Source organism: Ursus arctos, chromosome X, assembly GCF_023065955.2.
Source record: "Ursus arctos isolate Adak ecotype North America chromosome X, UrsArc2.0, whole genome shotgun sequence".
NCBI lineage: Eukaryota > Metazoa > Chordata > Mammalia > Carnivora > Ursidae > Ursus > Ursus arctos.
The window spans coordinates 94642091-94665777 of NC_079873.1; the positions used below are offsets into that span (position 1 = coordinate 94642091).

Here is a 23687-nt window from a genome sequence, read left to right on the forward strand (position 1 = left end):
CATCTCTCACTGTACAACTGTACTCGACAGATGGAAACTCTGCTCAGGAATGTGATGCGCTAAGGGTTCTTCCTGGAACCCAGCGAAGTAGGGATCTGGGGCCATTATCTGGACCATTCAGGTCAAGGAAACCCTCTGGCCTTAGCCAGTGAGCCTGCTGGCTACGCCTGCTGGCCAGTACTCAGAGGCGAACTGTTCGGGAGGGGGGAACTTCGGGCACAGGGAACCATACTGGCTCAGCAAAGTCGGGCAGTAGCTGCTCCAGCTTGAAGGACTGCCCTTCAAGGTCCAGCCCAAGCCCCGCCTATTCCGGGAAGACTTCCCTGATCTCTGCAGCTCCAAATAAGTTCCCCCTCCTCCATGCACTTTGAAGATGACACCCTATGCCGGGCAGTATTCACAGACAGCCTCAGGCCCTCGGCTGGCCTGGAGCTTTGGCACCTATGACTTCAGAGTCCACAGGTCACTAACTTGGAAGGGTCTGGGGTTCTAGAGTGTGCCCAGCACTGCCCCCGCTGACTCCAATGGCAAAGAACTCTTAAGCCCCACTGCCGGTGACCTCCCAGAGACTCCCTGAAGATTTAGCGAATCCCTAGGTAAGGAAACCACACGACTGCTCTTTGATGGCTCCGGGACACACTCCCTCCTCCCCGCACTCAACACACACACACACACACAACTGTGGAAATGACCCACAAGAACAGATGTCAAAAACTAGCCCATCTCATGGTGGAGGTGAAGATTTTCTGAAGAATGCTACCAACTCTTTCTTCCTCTGGGAGCAGGAGGACCCAGTCCATAGGTTTCTGTTCCCCATCAGCAACCCAGTAACCATGTGGTTTGACCAGAGCAGGCAACCAGGAGAGGAGGCTTCTAGAAGGAGCTGCTAACACCTGCACCCAAGGACTGGGCATATACAGTTTGAGAGACTGGAGTCATTAGCCGTTCAGTCTGCTGTCAAAGCCTCTCCTTGCCTCTCCTGCCTCCGTAGCCATGGCTCATTTGCAGCTCCACTGGCCACTCTGGCTCCAGCCTGCTGCACTGCTCGGCAGATTGCTTCCCCCCCCTCAAAAAAAATTGGCAGGAATGGTTTCTCCTGTAGCTAGAGTCTTTTGAGTGTGAACTCATACAGATTTCTGTCTTTAAGGTCCTATAGGATTTTGTTATTTTACCCCACCCAACAGCTGGCATTCCAGAAGGCAGCCTGAGCTATAGTCAAAATACACTGCAAGTATATTAAGTGTATAGCAAACCCCAAGTTACCCAGAAGGCTCGGGCTTGGGAGATTGCGGAGAATGGAATATTTTGTTACCTGAGGTCACATTGCTCCAAATCTCCTCTTGTCTTTCCCGTCCTGGGTTTTTTCCCCAGCTTTACTGAGATGTATTGACATATAACATCGTATAAGTTTGGGTGTACGAGGTGGTTTGACTCACTCATATATTGCAAAATGATGATTACCATAGTGTTAGCTAACAAAACCTTCATCACGTCACTTAAGTGCCATTTCTTTTTTAGGGTGAAGACACTTAAAATCGACTCTCAAGTAATAATACAGTATTATTAACTATAGTCACCATGCTGTACATTAGATCCCTAGAACTTATTCACCTTATAACTGCAAGTTTGTACCCTTCGACCAACATCTCCCCAATTCCCCCACCCCCAGCCCCTGCTAACCACCATTCTACTCTGTTTCTATGAGTTTGGCTTTTTTAGAGTCCACATATAAGTGAGAGCACAGAGTTTTTGCCTTTGCTGTTTGACTTATTTCACTTGGCATTATGCCCTCAAGGTCCATCCATGTTGTCGCTAATGGAAGGATTTCCTTCTTTCTCGTGGCTAAACGATATTCCTGTGTGTGTGTGTGTGTGTGTGTGTGTGTGTGTGTGTGTGAGTGACACTTTCCTTATCCATTCATGCACTGACAGACATTTAGGTTGCTTCCATTCCCTGACTATTGTGAATAATCCTGCCCCCCCACTCTTGATTTTTGAAATCTTGTTTACATGACTGTGCTCTTTTCTGCTTTAGGAAGACAAGACCAGTTAACCTATCCTCTGGGTTTTGAGGCTTGCAAAGGGCTTCGAGATTCTCATATTTAACATTTGGAGTCACCCCAAAGGCTTGATTGGAGAAAGCGTGAGAGAGCTCAGTATCTACTGAGATCAGGTTAACCCCTGGAATGTATTTTGCTTTCATCAAAGTCCAAAAAGAAGAATGAGTTTCTCTTTTTTTTGTCAGTGGCCTCTTTCTCATCAAATAAGGGTATGGGGGGGAGGGACTCTGTTAAGGAAGAGTCCTAATTAGTAACGTTCTAGTAAATGGAGTCTTTATTTTAAATTAACCACTATTGAAGCTGTCTTCATCAGAATAGCCTAGGCTTGGAATTATGAATAAGTCATTCTATCTAAGCTATTGTGTTGGTTTTCTTGGTTATGTATATACCCAGAATCTCATTATCTGCAACGTTCTCAGCCACCTGGGTATAATGGGCTGGGGGGTGATTTATGAAAGAATGATCACAAATTCCACCCAAGCCTGTTAGCCACCCAGGCTCTGGGCGGGTGGACCAAACAGACCAAAAATGCTATACAATGTTTTGGCTCTTTCCACTAATTTTTCTCTTGTTGGATCCCACATTGGCTTCAGGAGTTATATATGTCTGAGAAACTGACACTGCAAAGTTCTGGCCTGTTCCCTGCCCTGATGCTAAGGGATAAATATAGATCTCAACCACTAGAGAAATGTGGCCAGGATTCCAAGGGGTGTGTGTGTGAGGGGCAGTGACTGATGGGGCCATTCTGACATGTGGGCTAGAAAAAGGCTTCTTTATGTGCAAGACCCTCTTTGCGGAGGGGAGGGGTAGAGCAGGAGCCTGGCCTCTAAAATCAGAATGCATAATCCACATTTCAAGGGGCTCATGGGTTGACACAAGTAAGGAATATTGTAGGTGGCTTGGTGTGTGTTAGGGGGGTGGGGGGAGCAAAGGGAATCTTTCCTGACACCCTAGATCCTTTTGCATGAGATCAGTCTTATGAAAAAAGAAAGTTATTCTTGGCCATGTCCCCTCAACCCCCAACTCCCACCCACGCCCCACCTCCTGCGCACACTGATACTCGGCTCTCAATTGAGAAGAACACGACTTAAGATTTCCATTGGGCCCATAGTACCTCGGGCGCTAGAGAAGGGCAGAGGGCGGGTGGAGACGAGAGGTGAGGGGGGTGGTGAGTCGCTCATCCTCGTGACCCAGAATATCTCCCCCTCCCTGTGATGATGAGCTTGCTTTTCCATAAGGGCTTTCCTTTGATTCAGGGAATGGGCCAACCAATGAGAGAGGGGCATGTTAGATTATTTTGGGGAAGGGCTCGTGCCAGGAGGGTTCACTTTTCCCAGGCGCCAAGTGTCCCCAGCAACCAGTGTCTCCTGTACCAGCAGAAGTTGCAGCTCTCTCACCCTCTTGCCTGCCTCTGCCTCGGCTTCGCCCACTGACCAGCCATGAGAAGGCAGCTCCGGTCCAGAAGGGCTCCGGCCTCTCCTTACGGTTATCGCTACAGACTTGTGAGTCCTGGGGAAGCAGAGTATTTTGCCGACCCTTTTTAGGGGGGTGGGTTGGGGGTTGCGTAGATCTTGGCTTATGGGCGCTTCTCCTCAGCACGGGCAGGAACGGCGAGGTTTAAGGAAGCCTATAATTTCAGGCTCGAGCAGTGACTCCTGGCACCCCATTGTGCCCTACATTGCTGCATTGAAGGAGGAGACCCCTCTTCCTGGGGAACAAAAGACAAGGGAAGGGGAAGACGCCAAAAGAATAGGGGCCTTCTAAAATTGCGGGGGGAGGAGTCTAGAATTTAAGCAAACAGACCTTTTGGAGTCTGGGAGTAGAGGTTTTGGTCCGATAGCAGGAAATTTTCGCCAGGAGAGAGAGGAAGGGGAAGAGGAAGCGAAAGACCCTGCCCACCCAGCTGTCTCCGTCCCCTGGGGCGGGAGCGTCTTAGGAACCCAGCTGCTCCGTTTCTAAAGCAGAAATTCCCAACTCTCGCTAAAATCAGACAATCGTAGATAGAAGCCGGCAGTAATCTTAGACATCATCTCTCCAGAACCCCTCATTATGTAAAGGAGGCTGCTGGGGCTCAGAGCACAGGAGTGACTTGCAAGTCAGCGGAAGAGCCCCAGTGAGAACGCCAAGTCTGCTCACTTCTAATCTTGTGCTCTATTAGACGAGCAGTAGGCAACTCCCTGGCCCTCTGACCCACCGCCCCCGTTGCCAACCTGCCTGCCCCCCCACCCTGCCCCCCCACTCGCACGCACGCACGCACGCACGCGTGCACACGCACGCCTCTCCGCTGTCGCTGTTTATCTCCAGGGTGCTCTACAGATGTCTTTGAACCCGCCGTTTCTTTGCATTTACTTTGCTAGAAACCGTTACCATATGCCCCACGCAGTCCTTTTTTTGGCGGGGAGGGGGAGAGTGTGGTCTGAGATCTCCCCCAGAGAGGGCTGTGACCTGAGCCCCAGGAGGAAACAAGCCTTAATCCACTTTTCTTTGGAAAATGGCCGCTTATATAACCGGGGAGTTAAAAAAAGACTGTCAACAGCCGGCCCAGGAAAACACGAATCCTTCCAACCCCGTATCAACCCACAGAGGGCTTCCCTTCTCAGCCACACCGCGCAGAATCTTTCTTTTCGCACTTCCAGAGTCCCTCCCGGCTTTCGGAGCAGTCACGGCCTGTCGGGCAGCTAGAACTCGTCCTTCCTTGGCTTCTTTTCCGCGTCATGTTGCTCAAGCGTTGTGTAGCGTTTCAATAATCCGTCAAGTGCATCGGGGCATCTTGGCCTTTAGAGGGGATACTTGATCAAATTTAAAAAGAAACCATTTAACGCAGTGGTTTCTCGTATGCTAACTTCGCTTTAAAATTAACCAACCCTTCAAGTGTTTACAGGGTGTTACTCAATGCAGGGCACAAATTTATCCTTCGGGTCACACTGTTTGTTTATATGTTTATATGTTTATATATTTAGAGTGCTCAAAATGGAGCCACCCTCTGCCCTTCAGACTGTTCCCTTTTAGGGCAACATGATGACTCCGGCACACACCCACTACTATATTCCAGCACATTCACACACACTATCACATGAGGGCACCGCCACTTTAGGCAACGGACAAACACAGACCCTCTCATGACCAGAGGATCCCCTACAGGATTCTGTTAAATAGTTGCACCGAAGTGCCTCCCTTGCACAATGTGAGGTTCTCCTGCACCGGGAAGCAGAGGAGAGCAAAAGAGATAGTTGAGGTTCCTGAAACTCAGGCAGTGTTGAGAGCCGTGGGGAAATTAGCTCGGAGAAGGTTAATTCTTCCCGGGAGGGTAAAGCTTTAATGACAAGCCATCTTTAATGGGATTATCATGAAAGCCCATATCTACAAATACGATCAGGCTGAGGCCCAGGCCAGCTGCCTCCTCTGTGCGCGGAGGTGGAGGGCAGGCGCCCCGGCAAGAGGGGGAGAAAAGGAATTTGTCCAGAAAACATAAAGGGGACTATAAATCCCTCCGCAGTGAACCGTTCCAACCTCAAATGCTCGGAGATTCCCAGCTGCGGTAGATTCTCGGGGGCCACGAGGACCATCCACCACCGTCTAGCAGGCTGCTGGGGTTAGGGCTACAAGCTCTGCGAGAGCCGTTTCCCCAGAGTGCAGGCTCAGGCTTAAGCCTGGTGGTTACCCCCGGCGCTCGTTCACTCCCCACGGGCTCCCGAGCTGTGGGCTCCACACGGGTGGGGGGGCATCAGGGAGCTGGAAAATACCGACTCTGCCCCTTGGGTGCTCAGAATGTAGTTGGGGAGGTCAAATGCGTACCTGTGTTCGCACACAAGGGAAAGAGATTTAAGAACATTTATTAATCCATTCAACACTGAGGGCTGGGGGCTCTTCTCCTGAGCCTTGTACCGTGTGTCCATGTCAGAGTCAGAAAGCCTTGATTTTGAGCACCCACAGTCTCCTGGGAACACAGAACGCAACACAGCGCCGGTGGCTCCATCGACCTGTTAACGACGTCTAGGCGCTTGCGCTTGGTGTACGAGGGGGAGACCTCCCTATCCCAGGCAACAAGAGACACAGGTCCTGAGACTGTCAACTCGGCCACAAACTCTCTTGTGTGGCTGTAGCTGTGTCCTGCCCCCTCTCTGGGCCTCCGATGGACAAGGGAATCTTCAAGGTCCCTGTCAGTTCTAACACGGTGTGTGACAGAAAGCTGTGCATTGGAACAAATTCGAGAGCCATTCAGCAGTGCTTACGGTCCAGACCTAGATAGTGCTGGCCAGCCTGAACGCTGAGAGCAGAGCCTTGTCATTCTGTGTCACTTTTACTAATTCTGCACAATCCAATTTTCTGAGCCCCCCCCAACCCATGGCAGCATTTTTAGCTGAGTGTCCTCTAAACGGCCTTTGAGGAATCAGACAGGGAGGGGGCAGCATGGAGCCCCTGGCCTCTATCATTTGACACATCCAGCCCCAACAGGTGCACAGGCCCCGCCACTCTTCAGATTTGGACAACAGAGGGAAGGGAGGGTGGCCTCATTTTCTGCTGCTGCAGTGAGCCTTGGCAGACCCCCAAAGAGCAAAGATCCAGCTCTCCTGCCTGTGGCTGGAAGGCATTTGAAATACCGTTGGTGAAGTCTGGGTTTCTCTTTTTTTGTTTCATTTTCTTAGAACCACTCAGAGAAGATTACAGTTTCGGATCTCAGTGACTGCAATCAGTCAATCAACAGCTATGTGCTGAGCACTCACTACGTGCCCAGATTTTTGCCGAGGGTATGGGGTGGGGGGGAGGAAGGGGGGAGATGAGGGAAGCGTCAGTTGAGGTTCCAGACCTCAGGGAGTCTGTTGAACCAGCTGAAGGCAAAAAGAGGTGTCAGCTCAGGCAGCAGTCAGAGAAGCCGCAAACAGACCCCTGTGCTTTGTTTCTGCTGGGGAGGGAGTCTCAGTTTTGAGGCGGAGTCCAGCCGCTGGCCTCTCCTCCTGCTGTCCGTCCCCGTTACCTTCAGGGACAAAGCGGGATGGTCGGGTTGAGCACCCGCCAGCTACAAGACCGACGATAAAGCCGGCTTGGACTTAGAATTTGCCACGGTGGACTCAAGTGTCTACAGTGACTCCGTCCTTCAGTGTTGGGCTCAGCCCCGCCCTGACAGGCCAGACAAAGTGAGGCCAGGGCCCCAGGACCGAGGAGTGACATAAGCAGAGTCGTGAGGGGAAGAGCCCAGGGGCCTGCGGCTGAGAATAAAACGTACACCTCTGTGGAAAGAATACTGGGTCAAAACGGGTCAAAGAAAGGATATTTCCTCCAAAAGAGCAGAGAGAGAGAGAACATGTGCCTCTTGTAATGATGGGTATGTGTACGGGGAAGCGTCTCCAAAATATGGAGTCGGTTTCCATTCCTTTTGGCTGATGGGACGCGCCCTGGGGAATTTTTTTCAAAAAGGGGACTGTGTTTTGTCACCATTCCAGGACGATCAGGATGAAGTGAACCAGAACTACTTAGCAGATGAAGAGGAAGAAGCTGAAGAAGAGGCCCGGGTGATGGTGGCACCCGATTTGGAGGAGGAAGAAGAGGAGGAGGAGGAAGAGGAGGAGCTAGAAGAGGAGGAAAAGGAGGAGGAAAAGGGTCAGGGTGAGCCAGCAGGCAATGCCTGGTGGCAGAGATGGCAGATCGTGAACGAATACCTGTGGGATCCGGAGAAAAGGATGTCTCTGGCCCGAACAGGTCAGAGTTGGAGTAAGTCCCAGCTGTCCCAATGCCCCAGTCGGGTGTCCTTTGCTTTTGGCTTGGTGTCCAGGACTCCTTTACCATATGTTGGATGGGCTTGTCTGCAAACTTCTCTTCGATTTCGTGTGAAGGGCTCGATGCCTAGGGAAATGCCTGGAGTGTGGGCAGATCCCATCGGAAGAAACTCCAAGTAGTTAACACACTGGATTGTGGAGCTGAAAGCCGCTGGGCTCAACTTCATTTGCGATGCGGAGAGACAGTAAGAATGAGTTGGAAAAGCACAGCTTTATTTATTTATTTATTTATTTATTTATTTATTTATTTAAGTCCCAGCCCCATCACTTTCTATCTGTGTGACCTTGGGCTCATCATTTACCCTCTCTGAGCCTCGGTTTTCCTCACCTGCCAAATGAGGGAAACAATCCCTACCCTGTCTCTCCCACAGGATCAGCCTGAGGCTCCCGTCAGGTGCTCCAATTGTAGACTGGAAAGCACAGTTGACCCTTGAACCACACAGGTTTGGACGGCGCTGCTCTGCACGGGCGCGCTGTGTTCCCCCTGCGAGTACAGCGTAGTGCTGTGAATGTATTTTCTCTTCCACAAGATGTCCTTCCGTGTAGCTTATTTTATTGTAAGCAGACAGTATATCACACACGTAACATACCAAATACGTGCGAATGGACTCTTTCTGTTATTCAAAAGGCTCCTGGTCAACAGTAGGCTATTAGGAGTTCGGTTTGGGGGGAGTCAAGAGTTAGACACAGATTTTCAATCGCACGGGGCTTGGCACCCCTACGCGCCGCACTGTTCAAGGGTCCACTGTACTATGCAGGAGACTATTGCTAGAATATGAGACCCCGGTGCCTGCTAACTTGATCGCTTATGCGATCTCATCGCTTCACCCAGCAATGTCAGAAAAGGAAAGCCAGGAGGGCTGCCCTCGGCCCCGGCTTGTGGGTGCTTTAGGCTCCCGCGTACACAGAGAAATTCGGTTTAAAGGGGTCATTTCTCATGATTACGGCCGAGTCCCGTCGTGCTCAATCAGTGGCAGAATGGCATTCCTTAGCCACCGCTTTGACTTCACGACCTCTCCGGCAGCCCTCTCCCAGGGCCCTACTCACCTCTTGAACTATGCACGCTGAGCCGTCTCCTCAGGAGATGTAGCCGTGGTAAAAGTCACACTTGCCACACTCTCTGCACGGCCCAGAAAAAGAGCAGCTGCTGGCTTGGCATTCAGTTAATCCATAGGAGAAGAACAAAATAGATGACTCTATGGAAGAAATCAGAGTCCCCCAGTGCCCAGGGTCTAGGCTGCTAAAGTTGACAGTCATGCCTTCTAAAGGCCCCTTTGGCTGAGAATTCTCTCCCGCCTAGTTTATGTTTCTAATTCAGCTCCGTCAGGGTGAACCGGCCAGCCCTCCTTCCTGGAATTAGGAATAGCAGGTGTGGGGCTCTGAGCAATGCCCACCTCCCTTCACCCCTCCTCAGTTCCCAGCCCCACCCCTGCCGATCCCTCAAACTCTCAACTGTAACAAATGTACCATTCAAGGAACATTCCAACATTCTGGAAGCTGCAGACAAATGCCGGACACTCACTGGGGCTCCAGAGGGGGGCACAGCTGTTTCTCCCTTGCCTAAAGAAGACTGGGAAAACAGGCCTTGTGAAATGCAAGCGTGATTCTGGGAGGGGGAGCTATACTTTACCCCCCCAAATAGCCAGCCCTTGGAACTTCACCAGATGAGTTGATCCACGTTGCTCCTGCGGGGAATAATCCATAGGCCAAAAGAGAGGGATGGGGGAGAAAGGTTCAAGGGCCCAGGGAAGACATGGTAGTGGGGACACCACATGGTAAGCCGTACCCAGGCCTCTGGGTGGCAGGTCTGAGGAGAGTCCAGGAACTCAGGCTTCTGCTGTTGGGCTACGCCTGGGCAAGGGGCACGTAGTGACGTTAATGCCTAGGCCACCAAGCATATGCTTTGCTGCCCTCTTTGCTGCCCTCTTGCTTGAAAACTAGGTGCCCACTTGAGCATTTACTAACCCCATCCCAGCCTGCACATCGACATCACCAACATTATTCACCCAGCCTATGATTATATTCTGGGTTTTTCCTTTGGTAGCTGGGCAACTTCTGTTTTTAGGAACTATCTGTTATTTTATTGGATACTGACAAGAACCATATGAGGTAGTAATATTATTATCCCCATTTTACAGATGCAGAAACTGAGGCTTAGAGAGGGTAAGTAACTTATCTAAAGTCACACAGTTATTAAGCAGCGGCACTGGGATTGAAGCCCAGGTCAGATGAACACTGGGGTTCATCCTCTTGCTGGAACACCCCATTGTCTTCATGAAGTGTAGTGATGAGTAAGGCCCTGGTGGGTAGGGTCTCAGGACCTGATGGGATATTTTGGTGGGAGCAATGAAGAATCTAGATCATGGGTCCCTACTATATCCAAGATACCTCGGTCTCTCCAGGTTTGGGTAAGGCATTCAGAAGAGAGCCCTGGATTACCTAGAGGAGTCGCCCGAGTAAAAGCTGGACATCCAGAGCAGAAAAAGTTGGAGGGATCAGTGGGTTCCGATGGGTATGGTGCTCGGTCTTCCTTGGTAGGGATGGGGAGTGGGAAGCTGTGTTAGCCCATCACAGCCTTCAGGGCATAGCCCAGGGGTAAGGCTCAGGGGACTTACCACTAGTACCCTTCTCCCCCCTACACATCCTAGCCCCATGTCCTAGGCGAGGCGGAAGATATGTCCAAGGGAGAGTACCTCTATTCCATTGTTTTCCTCGCATCCGTGAAACTGAGTCTTCTAGTCCCCCAGGATGGCTCCAGCCATCGGCCCATTCCCCGGACTGGGGACGGGCGTCGAGGAAGGGAGGAGGAGGCACAGGGCAGCCTGTGGGCGGTAATCAAGCACCACAGGTGGACAGGGGCGGCCGTGCGTTCTCCAGGGAGTCCAGCTGAATCGATGTGTCCCTGTTCCAGTTCTGCCTCAGTTCACCTTATAAAACGTCAAGGGTCCATTTCCAGTTGGATGACTGAGGATCTTTTTTCTCCCTTCCTCCGCTCCTCCTCCCCCGCCCCTTTCTGGTTAATTTTATTTGGTTCATGGTTCAATTTAAAAATTAATATTTGGATTCCGTTTGGGATACAGCAGAGTTATGTGGTTTGTTCCGGTTTCTGGTTGGTGATTCAGTTCAAACCTGTCGTTCCGATATCATGTCCCCGCTGTGAGCGGAGCCAGATATTATCGCCTGCAAGGGCTCCGAGGAGGGCTTGAAAAGAGCTCACTCACTTCACTCGGTGCTGCCTCATCCCGGGGCAAACCTCATCCCAAAACAGCCCACGGAGGAGGGATTCACACAACTGTGCTGCTGGTCCGACAGCAATAATCATACGAATAATAACAATGGTGAGGACCTGCCGTGTAAAGAGCACTTGGTATCTGCCAGGCTCTGGGCTATGCTATTTATATGCACCATCCAACGCCAAGAAGGAAGTCCTATTACTGTCCTCATTGTACAGATGAGGAAATTGAAGCCCAGAGAGGCGAGCAGCATGTCCACGATGAAACAGTGAGGAAATGGTAAGGTCAGGGTAGGACGCAAGGAGAAGTGGAATTTCAGATACTGTTAGGGATGTAGATCAGGATATGAGGTTAAGTGCTAAACTTGTTCCCATTTTACCTGTGAGGAATTGGGGGCACAGAGAGGTTCTGGAATTTGTCCAAGCTCACAGGTGGAGTGAGCGCCAATAATTAAGTACAGTTTCTTGCTCCTTCCTTCCCCGTCTCGTGTTCTTTTGGAAAAGCAGAGCCACTTAAACTTTTGCTAAAGATGAATAAGATTTGAAATAAGTAGGGTGAGACCTCACTTTGCCTTGATTATAGAGCAGAGGCAAGTCCAGCGGAAATTAATCAAAAGTTTGAATTATAGGGTATGTGACAAGAAATGCTGTTTTCATCACTTGCAAATACACATAATCACTGGAGCCAAGCCACTAGGACTCTTCAGGGCACCTGCTTTCATGAGGACTCCCAAGCAATTTGCCCACTGCACTACTTTCAACTCCACTCCCCTATAATCTTGCTCATGGCCACCACCCGCTCAACGAGCCCTTCCATCGGGGCTGCTGTAAAGGTACACCGCAATCAGGCCTCCGGCACGGTGCTCACAAATTCCAAATTGGTGAAGTCTGAATAAGCAAGGACATACTGAATCTGGGGAAGGTGGAAAAATAAAGAAAGAAATATAAGCCGGCTCACGTGTTGGGGTTGGTGCTGGCTCGCGAGTTCGAGCGAGGAGGCAGGAGGGCTTTCTGGCAAGCGCTGACCTCTCTCATCTCTAATCCTTCTGCAGGCCTGATCTTAGTCATTTACTTCTTCTTCTATGCCTCCCTGGCCGCCGTGATCACCCTCTGCATGTACACGCTATTTCTGACCATCAGTCCCTACATGCCGACCTTCACTGAGAGGGTGAAGCCGCCTGGTGAGTGCCCAGATGCCCTGTGCTGTCAGAACTGCTGGACAGAAATCCGCCTGTACGGCATGTTCAGCCTCAATTAACTTTGGCTCTTCCCGGTAATGACTTAGGGATTCAATTATTAAGAGTAAAAGTAAAATGGTACTTGGCAAATTATGGTCCTTTTTATTTTGATTGCCTGGGGGGTAATGGTTTCATGGGAATCAATACAAAAAAATTATCCCAAGAACGGGTTAATATATCCAAGACCTGTTTTCGTTGCCAGGAGTTATGATTAGACCCTTCGCCCATAGCCTTAACTTCAACTTCAACGTTTCTGAACCTGACACTTGGCAGCATTATGTCATTAGCCTAAATGGCTTTCTCCAAGGTAAGTAAGTTCCTCTGAATGGGGGAACATCTCTTTGGAAAGGGGATGGGGTGGAGGTGGGGGATTCGAAATTCACAATTCATCAGAAATCCCACTCTCACTAACCCCAGCCCATCCTGGTCTTTCCTTACTTTGCATCCCCCTCAGCACCTGTATATTTAATCAGAACTGTTCTCGTTTGTGCTTGGATGTTGTCTTGAAAGCATATAAGCCAAACTCTCCAGCAAGACGCTAAGTTCATTGGGGCAGAGAACTTGTTTTCTTTTGTTAAACATTCTAGGGCACCTAGTTATGTCCTGGGCACATCCAGATGGCTCAATAATGATCATTTACAAAAGATCATTCTAGGGGGTGGGTAGTGGTGAGAAAAGAAGAGTGTTCTCCCGAATGGGAAGATTCCTGCCTCCTATACTTTCTCAAGGTAAGAGAATTCCTTTCTTGGAGATGGGCCATCTTGAAGGAAGAGAGCAAGGGCCTTGATTTAATAACATCCCGGCAGGGAGTTAGAGGAAGAATCTCTGGGTGACAGTCACTCCAAAATTTTGACAGCAAATGTTTGCCAGATGCCTATATCTCTATAGCGTCTTCAGATATACTTTCAGGGACCAACGAGTGGCTTTTTGAGAAGCCCTTCCACAGACTGAAAACTGAGGTAGCAGTTTGGTTTAGGCTCGACACAGAGCATGCAGGCTCTAAGCCCCAGGGGGTTGCACAATTTTTTTGTGGAAAAAGCCACTTTGATTGCTTTGGTGGTCCCTGCCTGGCTGAAGTGGGGGGATAGGGAGCAGTAGAGTGTGCACTGAAAGAGAAAAACATCTCTTCTGCGATGGGAAGTGTTATGTAAATGCATACATTTTGTCGTTTCACTTTAACCCTGCATAGAAGCTACCATTATTCGGGCGCCTGGGTGGCTCAGTCGGTTAAGCATCCAACTCTTGATCTCAGCTTAGGTCTCGATCTTAAGGTTGTGAGTTCAAGCCCCACGTTCGGGCCACATAAAGAATCTACCATCCCCATTCTACAAATGGGGCAACTGAGGCTCAGAGCGGGGAAGTAACGTGATAGAAGTCTCATAGCAGCCGAACCAGTGTTTAAACCCACATCCGTGGTTTTGACACCCTTGCTACTGGAAGTGTGATCTAGGACCCGCCGCAGCGGCCTCCCCTGGGAGTTTGTTAGAAGGGCAGGCTCTCAGGCCCCACCCCAGACCTGTTGGATCAGGATCGAAACTTATGAACTTTAAAGCTTGAGAAATACTGCTTTTCGTAGTTCTTTGCTGCTGCCATGTGACCAGGAGTTAGAAACTCAACTTCGGATCAGTCATGCTCAGTGTCATTTGGGGGAAGTCTGAGTTTCAGATTCCTCATCTGTAAAATGAGGGGGGCTGGGTCCTTTCTGAGTCCATGTAGTTCGTTGAGCTCAAAAACAAAACAAAATAAAACAAAACAAAAAAGCAAAAAACGTTTTGGGCATCATAGCCAGCACAACATCTTCTTTTCTTTCAAACTGTGAGCTATTCCAAGTGTGTTGTCAGAATCTCTGCTGAGGAAATCCCTCCGAGAAGCTAGTAGTTAGAGAAATACCAATTCTGACCTGACGACAGAGATGGAGAACATTAGGGAAAGCATTGGGTTTTTAGTTCCTAAGTGTAGATAACATGCCCTATTTAAAAGGAACACATCTCTGAAATAGACATCCCAGAGTATCAATTTCATTCCCATGAGTACTGGGATTTTGCAATAAGAGTCATGCCCATGTCACATTATTTTTAATGGAACTACCTCAAGAGAAACAATGAACACGTGATTAGAGCTTCTATTTAGAAACTTATTATTTGAACATAGTTCTTGTTCTAAAAAAAAAAAAAGATTAAAACAAAACCTTGAATCGAATGTAGCTTTGTCAAAAGAAAAATAAAGGCTTAACCATAATTGGAATAGATTTAAAATTCCCAGTTGTTCCTTAATAATATTAACCCCAAGTCACAAGCTGGTTGCTGTACAACCCAGCAGTACATTTGGAATTTTACCACTGGTAGATCATAGGTCTCCTATGAAAAAACTAAGCTACCAGGAACTTGAATGCATGGGGGCTGGACCTAACAGGACTAACTGGACTCCAGCACTTAAAACCAAATTGGAAAGAACACAGTCATTTCCAAAGCCCAGTTCCGTGGCATCTGGTAGTCCAAAGAGTGAGCTCACAGACAGCCCCTTTCAGCTCTCTCTCCATGATATGTATACCTTGGACACATGCTCCGTTCCGTCTGATGGAAAGGGACATGAACCCTGAGTGCCTTGGGTCTCGGTAGACGAGATCTCACCCTCTCACCTTCTCGGGGGAGACGCTACAGCTTGTTGTTGGTTTCTGGCTTTCAACCTAAGCTTCTGTGTTGTGGTGCTGACTTCGGTCTGTACAGGATGAGAAGCCGGTTTATCTCCTCTTTCTCCCTCTCTTCCTCCTATCCCTCCCTCCTGTCCCACAACACACACTTCTCATTTTCTTGTATCAGGTGTCTTTCGTGGACCTCCAAGGGAGATGTTTCCTAGGCCGAGCGTACAGAGATTTAGCCCAAGAGCTTCACTTCCTTATACAAGCCATGCCGAGACATGATTCATTCCCTCTTCCAGAATCTATGTGTCTCTTCCTCTTCCAGAAGTAGAAGAGGCAGCCCTCCCAGTGTACAGTTTGCCATAGCTGAAAACAAATAATGGAAAATGGAGGGGCGCCTGGGTGGCTCAGTCATTAAGCGTCTGCCTTCAGCTCAGGGCGTGATCCCGGCGTTATGGGATCGAGCCCCACGTCAGGCTCCTCCGCTGGGAGCCTGCTTCTTCCTCTCCCACTCCCCCTGCTTGTGTTCCCTCTCTCGCTGGCTGTCTCTCTCTGTCAAATAAATAAAATCTTTAAAAAAAAAAAAGAAAGAATGGAAAATGGAAGTTATACAGTAACCAACACGTGACCCAGAGATTGATGTTCCAAAGTTCAGAGGGAAGGAGAAGCAATCAAAGTGGGTCGAGGGGATGAGCCCGAAAGGTTTCCAGGAGAGATGCTGATGGGGGGCCTTGGGCACCAATGCCGGGTCACAGAGCCCAGGCCAGGCTGAGTGGGCTTTCAGAGGAGCACCAGCAAGCTGCAGAAGGGAAACTAGGGAGGGGGACTACTGACAAGGTGGCCCTCCCCCCTAGCACCTAACATGCCCCCCCTTTCGCCCCCCCCCCACGCTTTAGGTTACAACGACAGTCTTCAAGAGGAGATGAATGTAGATTGTCCCCCGGGGCAATACTTCATCCAAGATGGCGATGAGGATGAAGACAAGAAGGCCTGCCAATTTAAGCGCTCCTTCCTGAAGAACTGCTCTGGCTTGGAGGACCCTACTTTTGGCTACTCTACTGGACAGCCCTGCATCCTTCTAAAGATGAACCGGGTATATTGGCCCTCGATACTCCGGCGATAATAAGTGGAGGAGCTGGGTAGGAGGGCTCTGGCCACTCCATTTCTCTTGGGCTCTGTCTTCGCATGCTGCACGTCCGGTCACTTTCGCTGACAGCATCAGTAATACAAACAACTGGACAAACCTTTCAAGCAACAATCCCTTTTTCTCCCTGAGTATTTCCTATTTGCACTCTTCTCTCCTGCCCTAACCTGCCCTTTGATGCCCTGGGTCAGTAATGAGGTCCTGAGCTGTTTGGAACAGGGGACTGACATGATGGGGGGGACAATTCTTGTATCATAAGAGCTACATTTTCCTCCTCTCCTGCCATGCCTTCGGTGTGGTGGAGCCTTACCAGGCACATCCCTCTTCAGACCTGAAAGTTCTTTGTAGCTTCGGGGTTCTCTTGCTGCAGTTACCATTGTATGAACATCAGGCACAGACACAGCAAGGAGTAGGCTGAGCTGCACAGCTCTGGAGATATTTTGGCATTTTTGGCTTTTTGTAACATTCCTGAGAGGGCAAAATAGGTTCAGTTTATGCCTAAGGAAGGGGTGGCTTACGGGGGAGGGGATAGAAAAGCCCCATTTTTACTGTTCAATCCCTTTTGCTTTTTGATGTTTAACAACAACAACAACAACAACAACAACAACGCTGGTTTTCTTTCGATAGATTGTAGGCTTTCGTCCTGAGCTTGGGGATCCCGTGAAGGTGTCCTGCAAAGTTCAGGTAAAGTGCCTTTTTGAGTAAGTATTGTAGCACATCGCTTTATGCAGAAAGATGGTTCATCCCCTCCAAGGGTTTCGCCAGGGATGACTGGCCATGGGCTAGGGAAAGGGTTAGTACCTTCCGGCCTCCTTCCTGCCAGAAAGCATTTAATTCATGTGTGTTTGTGTGTCGTGCGGGTGTGTGTGTCCGCGCCGGTTTATACCTGTGAAAGCCAAAGGATGAACGGGCTAAGGGCCACGGCTGGGACCGACAATGTGCCCCGTCATTAATTGGGATTCTGTTTACACTTTTGCTTTTAGCTCTAATTACTTGTTTCTTTGAACTCAACAGCGTTCATTAGAGTCATTAGTCCCTGCTTTTAAAACAGAATTTCACTTTTTGCAGCAATGACCAGGGGCACTGAGTGTTGCAACAACAAATGACTACAAGGGAAGTATAAACAGAACCCCCATTAATATGCTAATTAACCGTCCTTCCAGGGCCATTAACTCCTATCTCATCTGCACCAATTAGCTACTTTGTAGCGAGAAGCCCTAGATCTTGGGTTTGCTTCTCAGACTGGAAGCTGTAGCTCCCACCGTTCCCTAACATGCACTGCGCCCCCCAGACCGGACAGCTGTCTCGCTAATGTGTGAAGGCAGTGATCCCATTCTCAGTGCTAGAAATACAGCTCAAAACTCCAGCCTCGATGGAGGCAGATCCGAAAGCAGCTGAAGGCCGCATTTATTCAGCAAACATTTATCGATCACTTACAGTATACCAGGTATTTCGCTAGGTGTTGGGGGTGCCAAGATAACTAGGACTCTGTCTCTGAAATCGGGGCAATCACGTATTACAGCTGCTATGAAAGGAGCAGTAGGGACACTGAAGGTGAGTGTTGAAAGGTCAGGCCGTGGTTTGCCCCGTGAACAAGGTAGATAGGACATTCATTCCGTTCACATGGACATGAGTGTGTGTAAATATACGTGCACGTGAGGCGTGACAACAAACGAGTGGCACTGACTATTCACAGACGTGAATTGCATTGCCTTCTAGAAGAATACGTTAAGTAAATCATAAAGACCGACTCAGTCTTAAACTAGTATATTAATTGGCTTGAGTTCCCCAGTGGAAGCCATTCGTTTTTCCACTTACACAGAACCTTGCTGAGAACTGTCTTTTAAAAAGAAAACAAGAAATAGTAAGGGTCTTTATACATGCTATAATAATCAATTGGTCAAAATCCACACCAACTTGTGAAAATGAAGCAGGACAAGGTAATCACTAGAATAAATTAAGGAGAGCTCAGAGTATACTCTGAACGATTACACTATATTGACAGAAGTAATCACATGACCCCAGAGAGTGATTTGCTAGTAGTAATCCACTGTTCGTCCCTTATTAGCCCCCAGACCTCGGCTATATAGAGCAAGCCTAATGCACAGGCGAAAGGTCAGTCCCCTACCTGACATGATATCATGAGGGTAGACTTACTTATTTCATCTTTCCAGCCCTGGCTCCCTCTGGCTTATCCTCCTGAGTTCACCTCCTGTAATTAAGCACTACAGAGAAGGTGGTCTGAGACTTGAGTTTCGGTGGGCCAAACTATAGGCTGTGTCCCTATGCAGCAGACCCCTGTGCACCTGGTCTGACTTCCAATGGAACTGAACCCACGGTGTGCAAGTTGTCGCGGCATGGGGTTTACTCAACATGTTCTAACTTCTACCTGCCTCAACGTCCAAGACTGGGTGCCAGGCCCAGGATGATTTTTTTTTTTTTTTTGGAGAGGGGCTGGCACGGTAGGCCCTCTTGCTAGAGCAGCACCAGCTACTGCCAGCCCTCCAGAGCCCTTCTGTCTGGGTCCCCAGGAGCCGGTACAGAACTATATCGAGCACGTTCGGCCTCCTGAGTCCAGACCTTCCATTCGATATTCCTTGAACTGAAAACCGAGGCACAGTCTCTCCCTGGAAATGCTCTGGGGATAGATGTGGGGTAAGCTATGCCCCAGTCTGCTCTCATGGGTCTTCCTGGGACATTTGGTTGTGGGTCACATCGTGATTTTCCCCGGGGCACAGACCCCTTGAGCTTAGGCTTCAACCCACCGAGGGACCCAGCATCCCACATATACCTGCTTTTACTTCCAGAGAGGCGATGAAAATGACATCCGATCCATCAATTACTACCCAGAGTCGGCTTCTTTTGACCTTCGCTACTACCCTTACTACGGCAAACTGACTCATGTAAGCCTGTATCCTTTTCAGTCTTTGCTGTCAGAAAGGGCTCGGAGACAGAGGCACGGCTGTCCAGAATCTCTGAGAATCAGGGAGCCTCATGTAGTAACAGTGGGGTGAATCGCGGCTGGCCAAGACCAGGAGCTCTCTCTACCAATTCCTAGTATAACCACTCCTTTCCGTATCTGAAGGTAATTCAGACATGGTCTGGTCTAGTTCCTCCAGTTTACAGATGGAGAAATTCGAGTTCAGAGAGAGAAAGTGACTTGCCCAACACACATAGCTAATAGTGGCAGAGCCAGGAGCAGACAAATCACTGTCATTGCACTCCACGACACCCAAATAATCACACCTGCCTGTTTCTCCCAGGTGAAGCCTTGGGGCAGTGGGTGGTGGGTCATAGGGTGAGGCTCCACCTTTAGCATAGACATTTGAAAGATACTAGTTCTGGTTTCATTTGTGGTCTGATATCCAGAAACTCCTATCACACAGAGTTAGAACTGATTTTCCCCAGAGGACAGTCAGACATCTGACAGTGACTTATGAGAGAAACATGTCATTTCCCCACCGTCCCAGGGCAGAGAGCGCGCATGTCAGTTGCTTAAGCCATTCGTGCCTTGGCATCATGGGATTTACCCAGTTCGCTGCGGGAGGTTATCCCATCCTGCACTGAAGTATCCGCTCACTTGCATCCTGTTACCCACGCCACGCCCTCCGCTCCTCCCACTTAGGATTCACTGTTCTTCCGCCTGCAGGTTAACTACACCTCCCCGCTGGTGGCAATGCACTTTACAGATGTGGTGAAGAACCAAGCAGTGCCTGTCCAGTGCCAGCTGAAGGGCAAGGGCATCATAAATGATGTCATCAACGATCGTTTTGTGGGTAGGGTGATCTTTACGCTGAACATAGAAACCTAAGAACTTTGCGGACCACTCCCACTAGTTCTGTTTCTGTTTTATTTCATGTACCCCCTGGTAGTACCTGAATTCTTTTTCTTCGCTCAGGACACAGCCAGATGGACACCTAAGACAACAGGTCATCTTTCCTTGCCTTTGACATATGTATAAAATGACATTGTGGGATTGATTTTTTAAAGGTAGTCTCTCCTGATGACAAATAGATGATGTTAATTTCCTTTCCCCCCACTTAAAACTAAAACCCATTGCTGCTAGAAGTCTCACCATAGTGTAAACATAGTATCTGAGAAAATTCAAAAGAGCCATGAAGGAGAATTTCTATGATGATTTTAAATTCATTGTGTTCTGTAAAATTTTGTTTTTAGAGGTGAGATTCCTCCCAACCAGGCTGATAACATTTAAAAAAAATTTTTTTTCTTAACCTGCCTGGCAAGTTCCTTCCCCGGGAATCACCAATCAGACCAACTCAGAATACACCTAGGGCTACCATACCTAGAGAACTCTATATCCAAGGGTGTTTGAGGAACTGGCTGCCTCAAATGGGCAACTAAATAATACTGATTTGAAGACTAGGTTACCTTCAACTGGGACAGAAAGCAGTGCTAACTGGATATCGTGCTGGAATAGAAATGAACACCTTTCCTATGACTTTTTCGAGGAGGTGGGGTCCATAGCAACTGGGGAGAATACCTACCATGTGGATGTGATTGGCATTTGATTCCTTGCTCTGTGGTGTGATCATCCCAAGGCAAACATTCCTGCACACGGGTGTGTCTCAGCTTCAGGCAAAGGAGAAAACAAGGAAGATCTCCACCAGCGAATTATTCTTGGGCTATATGCTTGACAGGAGTACAATGTTCTTCAAGACCATCCGGGATGGGCATGTTGAGCCCTGGCTACAGCTCTAGGGATTGAAATCACGGTCTGCCAACTGATACATAGTAAGACAGAAAGCTCCCGCCAGGCCACCCCAAATCCAAGGCCCATTGCCAGCGTTTCATTTGCCTAGAATACGATGTGGGACAGATGTTTATCCAGGTTGTGGATCAGCCAGGCTGCTTTGTCTATCTTTGGCCATGCGACCATTCCACTGCTTCTTAACACCTCCACCAGGGGGAGGGCTGGGACAAGGAGAAAAAGTGAGCCGTAGAGAATTGCATTAGTGTCTCGGGGTCCAAAGTAAGCTTCAGTGCCACCTAGAAGCATCCAGAGTCTGAATCTCCTCTATAATGTTTATCTTCTCCCGAAACAGGGAACTGGCAGTCTGGTAGTGAAGACTAACAAGCAAAGAAGTAACTGTGAACTAGTAGGACGAGATACACAACTAGTAGGTGGAAATGCTGTGGGAACACGAGGAAAAGTAACGAACTTGAGCTGAGAATGTAGCAGAGGAAATTTCACATGCAAAGTCACAATCACGAAAGACCGCGGTGTGTTTAGGTAACTGGGAGCAGTTCGTGTAACTGGAGTGTAAGGGGCTCCAAGGAATGGCCGCGAGGGGCAGGGGATTGGGCTAGAGAGGTATACGGGTACTGAAAGAGGACTTTGAGTTTGATCCAATATGTGAAAAGGAGTCATTAAAGTATTTTAAGCGGGGAAGCTCTGCGATCATATTTGCACTTTAGAAAGAGCACTTTGGCAGCTACAGTGTGAAGGGTGGGTTGGAGAGGGCAAGACTGGGGAATGGGCAATGAGGGACAAGGGGGGTCAAGAATGGCTCCAAGGCTTTGAACTTGGCTAGAACCAGTGTGATGGTGATACTGTTGATCAAGACTGGGAATCCAAGAGAGAAGGAAGATTGGAGAGCAAGATGTGATCAATTTAAAGCTTGCGATTCCTATTGGTCAGACACCGATGTGGAGATGTAAACACAAGTGAGGTTGGGGAGAAGGAAATCTGAGAACAAATGCAACATTTGCTTAAGTGAACTCTCTTAAGAAATTCTAAGCTATTTAACCTCGGGAACTTGAGCCAGTTATGTAAACACACCACACCAATCTAGTCTCTCAGATAGTGTTTTTCTCTTTCGCTTGTGGCAGAAAGCACTGCGGCTGCTCTTGGGAATCTCCTTCCAGCTTTCCAACCCTTGTCAACAGAGTAGAGGGGAGCCGACCTCTATTAACAAGTGATAAAAGATATTCGACAGCAGATCTGTGGAAAATACAAAAAAACAAAAACCAGTGAAACTGTCTCCTCCCAACTCCTGTTCTTACCAAATTCCATTTCTAAAACTAATCTTTAAAAAGAAAGAACAAAATATCTGAAGACGGTAACTTTAAAACCATTTCAAGATTACCTCAAATAATCAAACTCTCAAACTTCAGTAGTAAAAGATAATAGAACATTAGATCTGGAAAGGATACTAGAGTGTTTAGAGAAAACAACCTGCATTGCATCTGACTCCAGGTCCAGTGCTCTTTCTACTCTGAGCTGCTGCTTACCAGGAAGTACCATCTTTTTAAAAATCAATGGATGATACCCCAAACATTTTGAAACATATGTCAAATTTGAGTTAGAATAGTTAACATTTCACAGGAATTCAACTACTGGTGCTATATTTTATACATAATACATTATCCTGTTAAATGCGTTGACTATTACACAGACAAGGAATTATTAATCTTTTGTCGTACAGCATTTCTCATTCAGTGGAATCCATTGTATCCACAGTTTCCAAGCAGTATTGAATAGTACTAGGATGGTTTGGGTTGTCGGATGGGACGTGAAAAAATAGCGTTATCACGCAGAACTGGATATTATAATATATACTCACTAAAATGGAATTCTGACAGTTCAATAAACTTCCGGTGGATTAATTTAAATCTTCCCCCCCTACCGTTTCACACCGGGATTTGATCTGTATACCATCTGTTGCAATGCACTTGGTTTTACTTGATTGTCAATGAGAATTACTACTTCCAAATGCCTTCGTGGTTTTGTCCATGCTAGATTTATGATTTCTCACCCCTCTGAAATCATTATCCTAAAGTAACTTTTCTTAGGCATCTATTTGCTGGGACTCTTCATGTAGAAAACATTATTATTGTATTGAGGAATTGTTGACAACAATAAATTGAAATAAAAAAGAAGTGTATGGTTTTCTCTTTCTAGACGGTACCACTGATTTTCCCACAGGAATACTGGGCAGTCATGTGGGTGGAAAACTTGACAATTGACAGCTTATTAGTTTAAAACCTTTTTCTTCTGCTTCCCCCTACCTTTTTTTTTTTTTTTTTGACTCTTGGGGTTTAACCACAGGAGGATGAAACTAAAAGTTGTTTCATTTCGGAGCATTTTTCCTTTTGTAGTCTCTACACTCTGGCTTTTCGGAAGACTGTTTCGTCAGAGCAAACTTCCTTTCTTCATCGAGTCTTGGTATAAATTGTTCCATTTGTTTGTGTATGAAAAGAACACCAAGAGAAACTTTGAGGTTGGGAGAAGGAGCCAAAAGCCAAAGAGAAGCTTCAATTGCTTGATGAAAGCCTGGCTAAGTGACTTAGGGCACATCTGGTCACAAATGATTTCCCAGAGCAAATCTCTAATGGTAATTGCAATTAAAGACAGAAATATTTCCACTCCCTTGTTTGACTCAAGAGACTAAGCTGCTGTAGAAATCCCTTCTTTCTTGGGAAGCTGCCCTGGCCCAAGGTCTACTAGGTTTATATGGTTTGATTGGGGTGAGGTCTGTGATCCCAATACATTTCCCCTATTTGGCTCTTTGTCAGATTCATTTTCCTTACTAATTTCCTCTTAAAATACTCAAACATGATTGAGTAATTTAGCCAAGTCAT

At 48.1% G+C, this 23687-nt stretch overlaps 1 protein-coding gene across 4 annotated transcripts; it reads left to right on the forward strand.

Annotated features, from left to right (window-relative positions):
- The first annotated feature begins 3169 nt into the window (after window positions 1–3169).
- Window positions 3170–22153, forward strand: ATP1B4 (ATPase Na+/K+ transporting family member beta 4). 4 transcript variants are annotated; one of them, XM_026520509.4, is made up of 8 exons: window positions 3170–3561; window positions 7501–7768; window positions 12118–12246; window positions 12506–12610; window positions 15838–16034; window positions 16713–16769; window positions 18893–18988; window positions 19735–22153. In XM_026520509.4, the coding sequence occupies exons 1-8, from the start codon at window positions 3499–3501 to the stop codon at window positions 19894–19896; spliced, it is 1077 nt and encodes a 358-aa protein (XP_026376294.1). In that variant the 5' UTR covers window positions 3170–3498; the 3' UTR covers window positions 19897–22153. The 4 variants fall into 4 exon arrangements, with proteins under 4 accessions (XP_026376294.1, XP_057170066.1, XP_057170070.1 ...); XM_044391622.3 differs by having other exon boundaries at window positions 3384–3561; window positions 7501–7756; XM_057314083.1 differs by lacking the exon at window positions 12506–12610 and having other exon boundaries at window positions 3177–3561.
- The last annotated feature ends 1534 nt before the right edge of the window (window positions 22154–23687 follow it).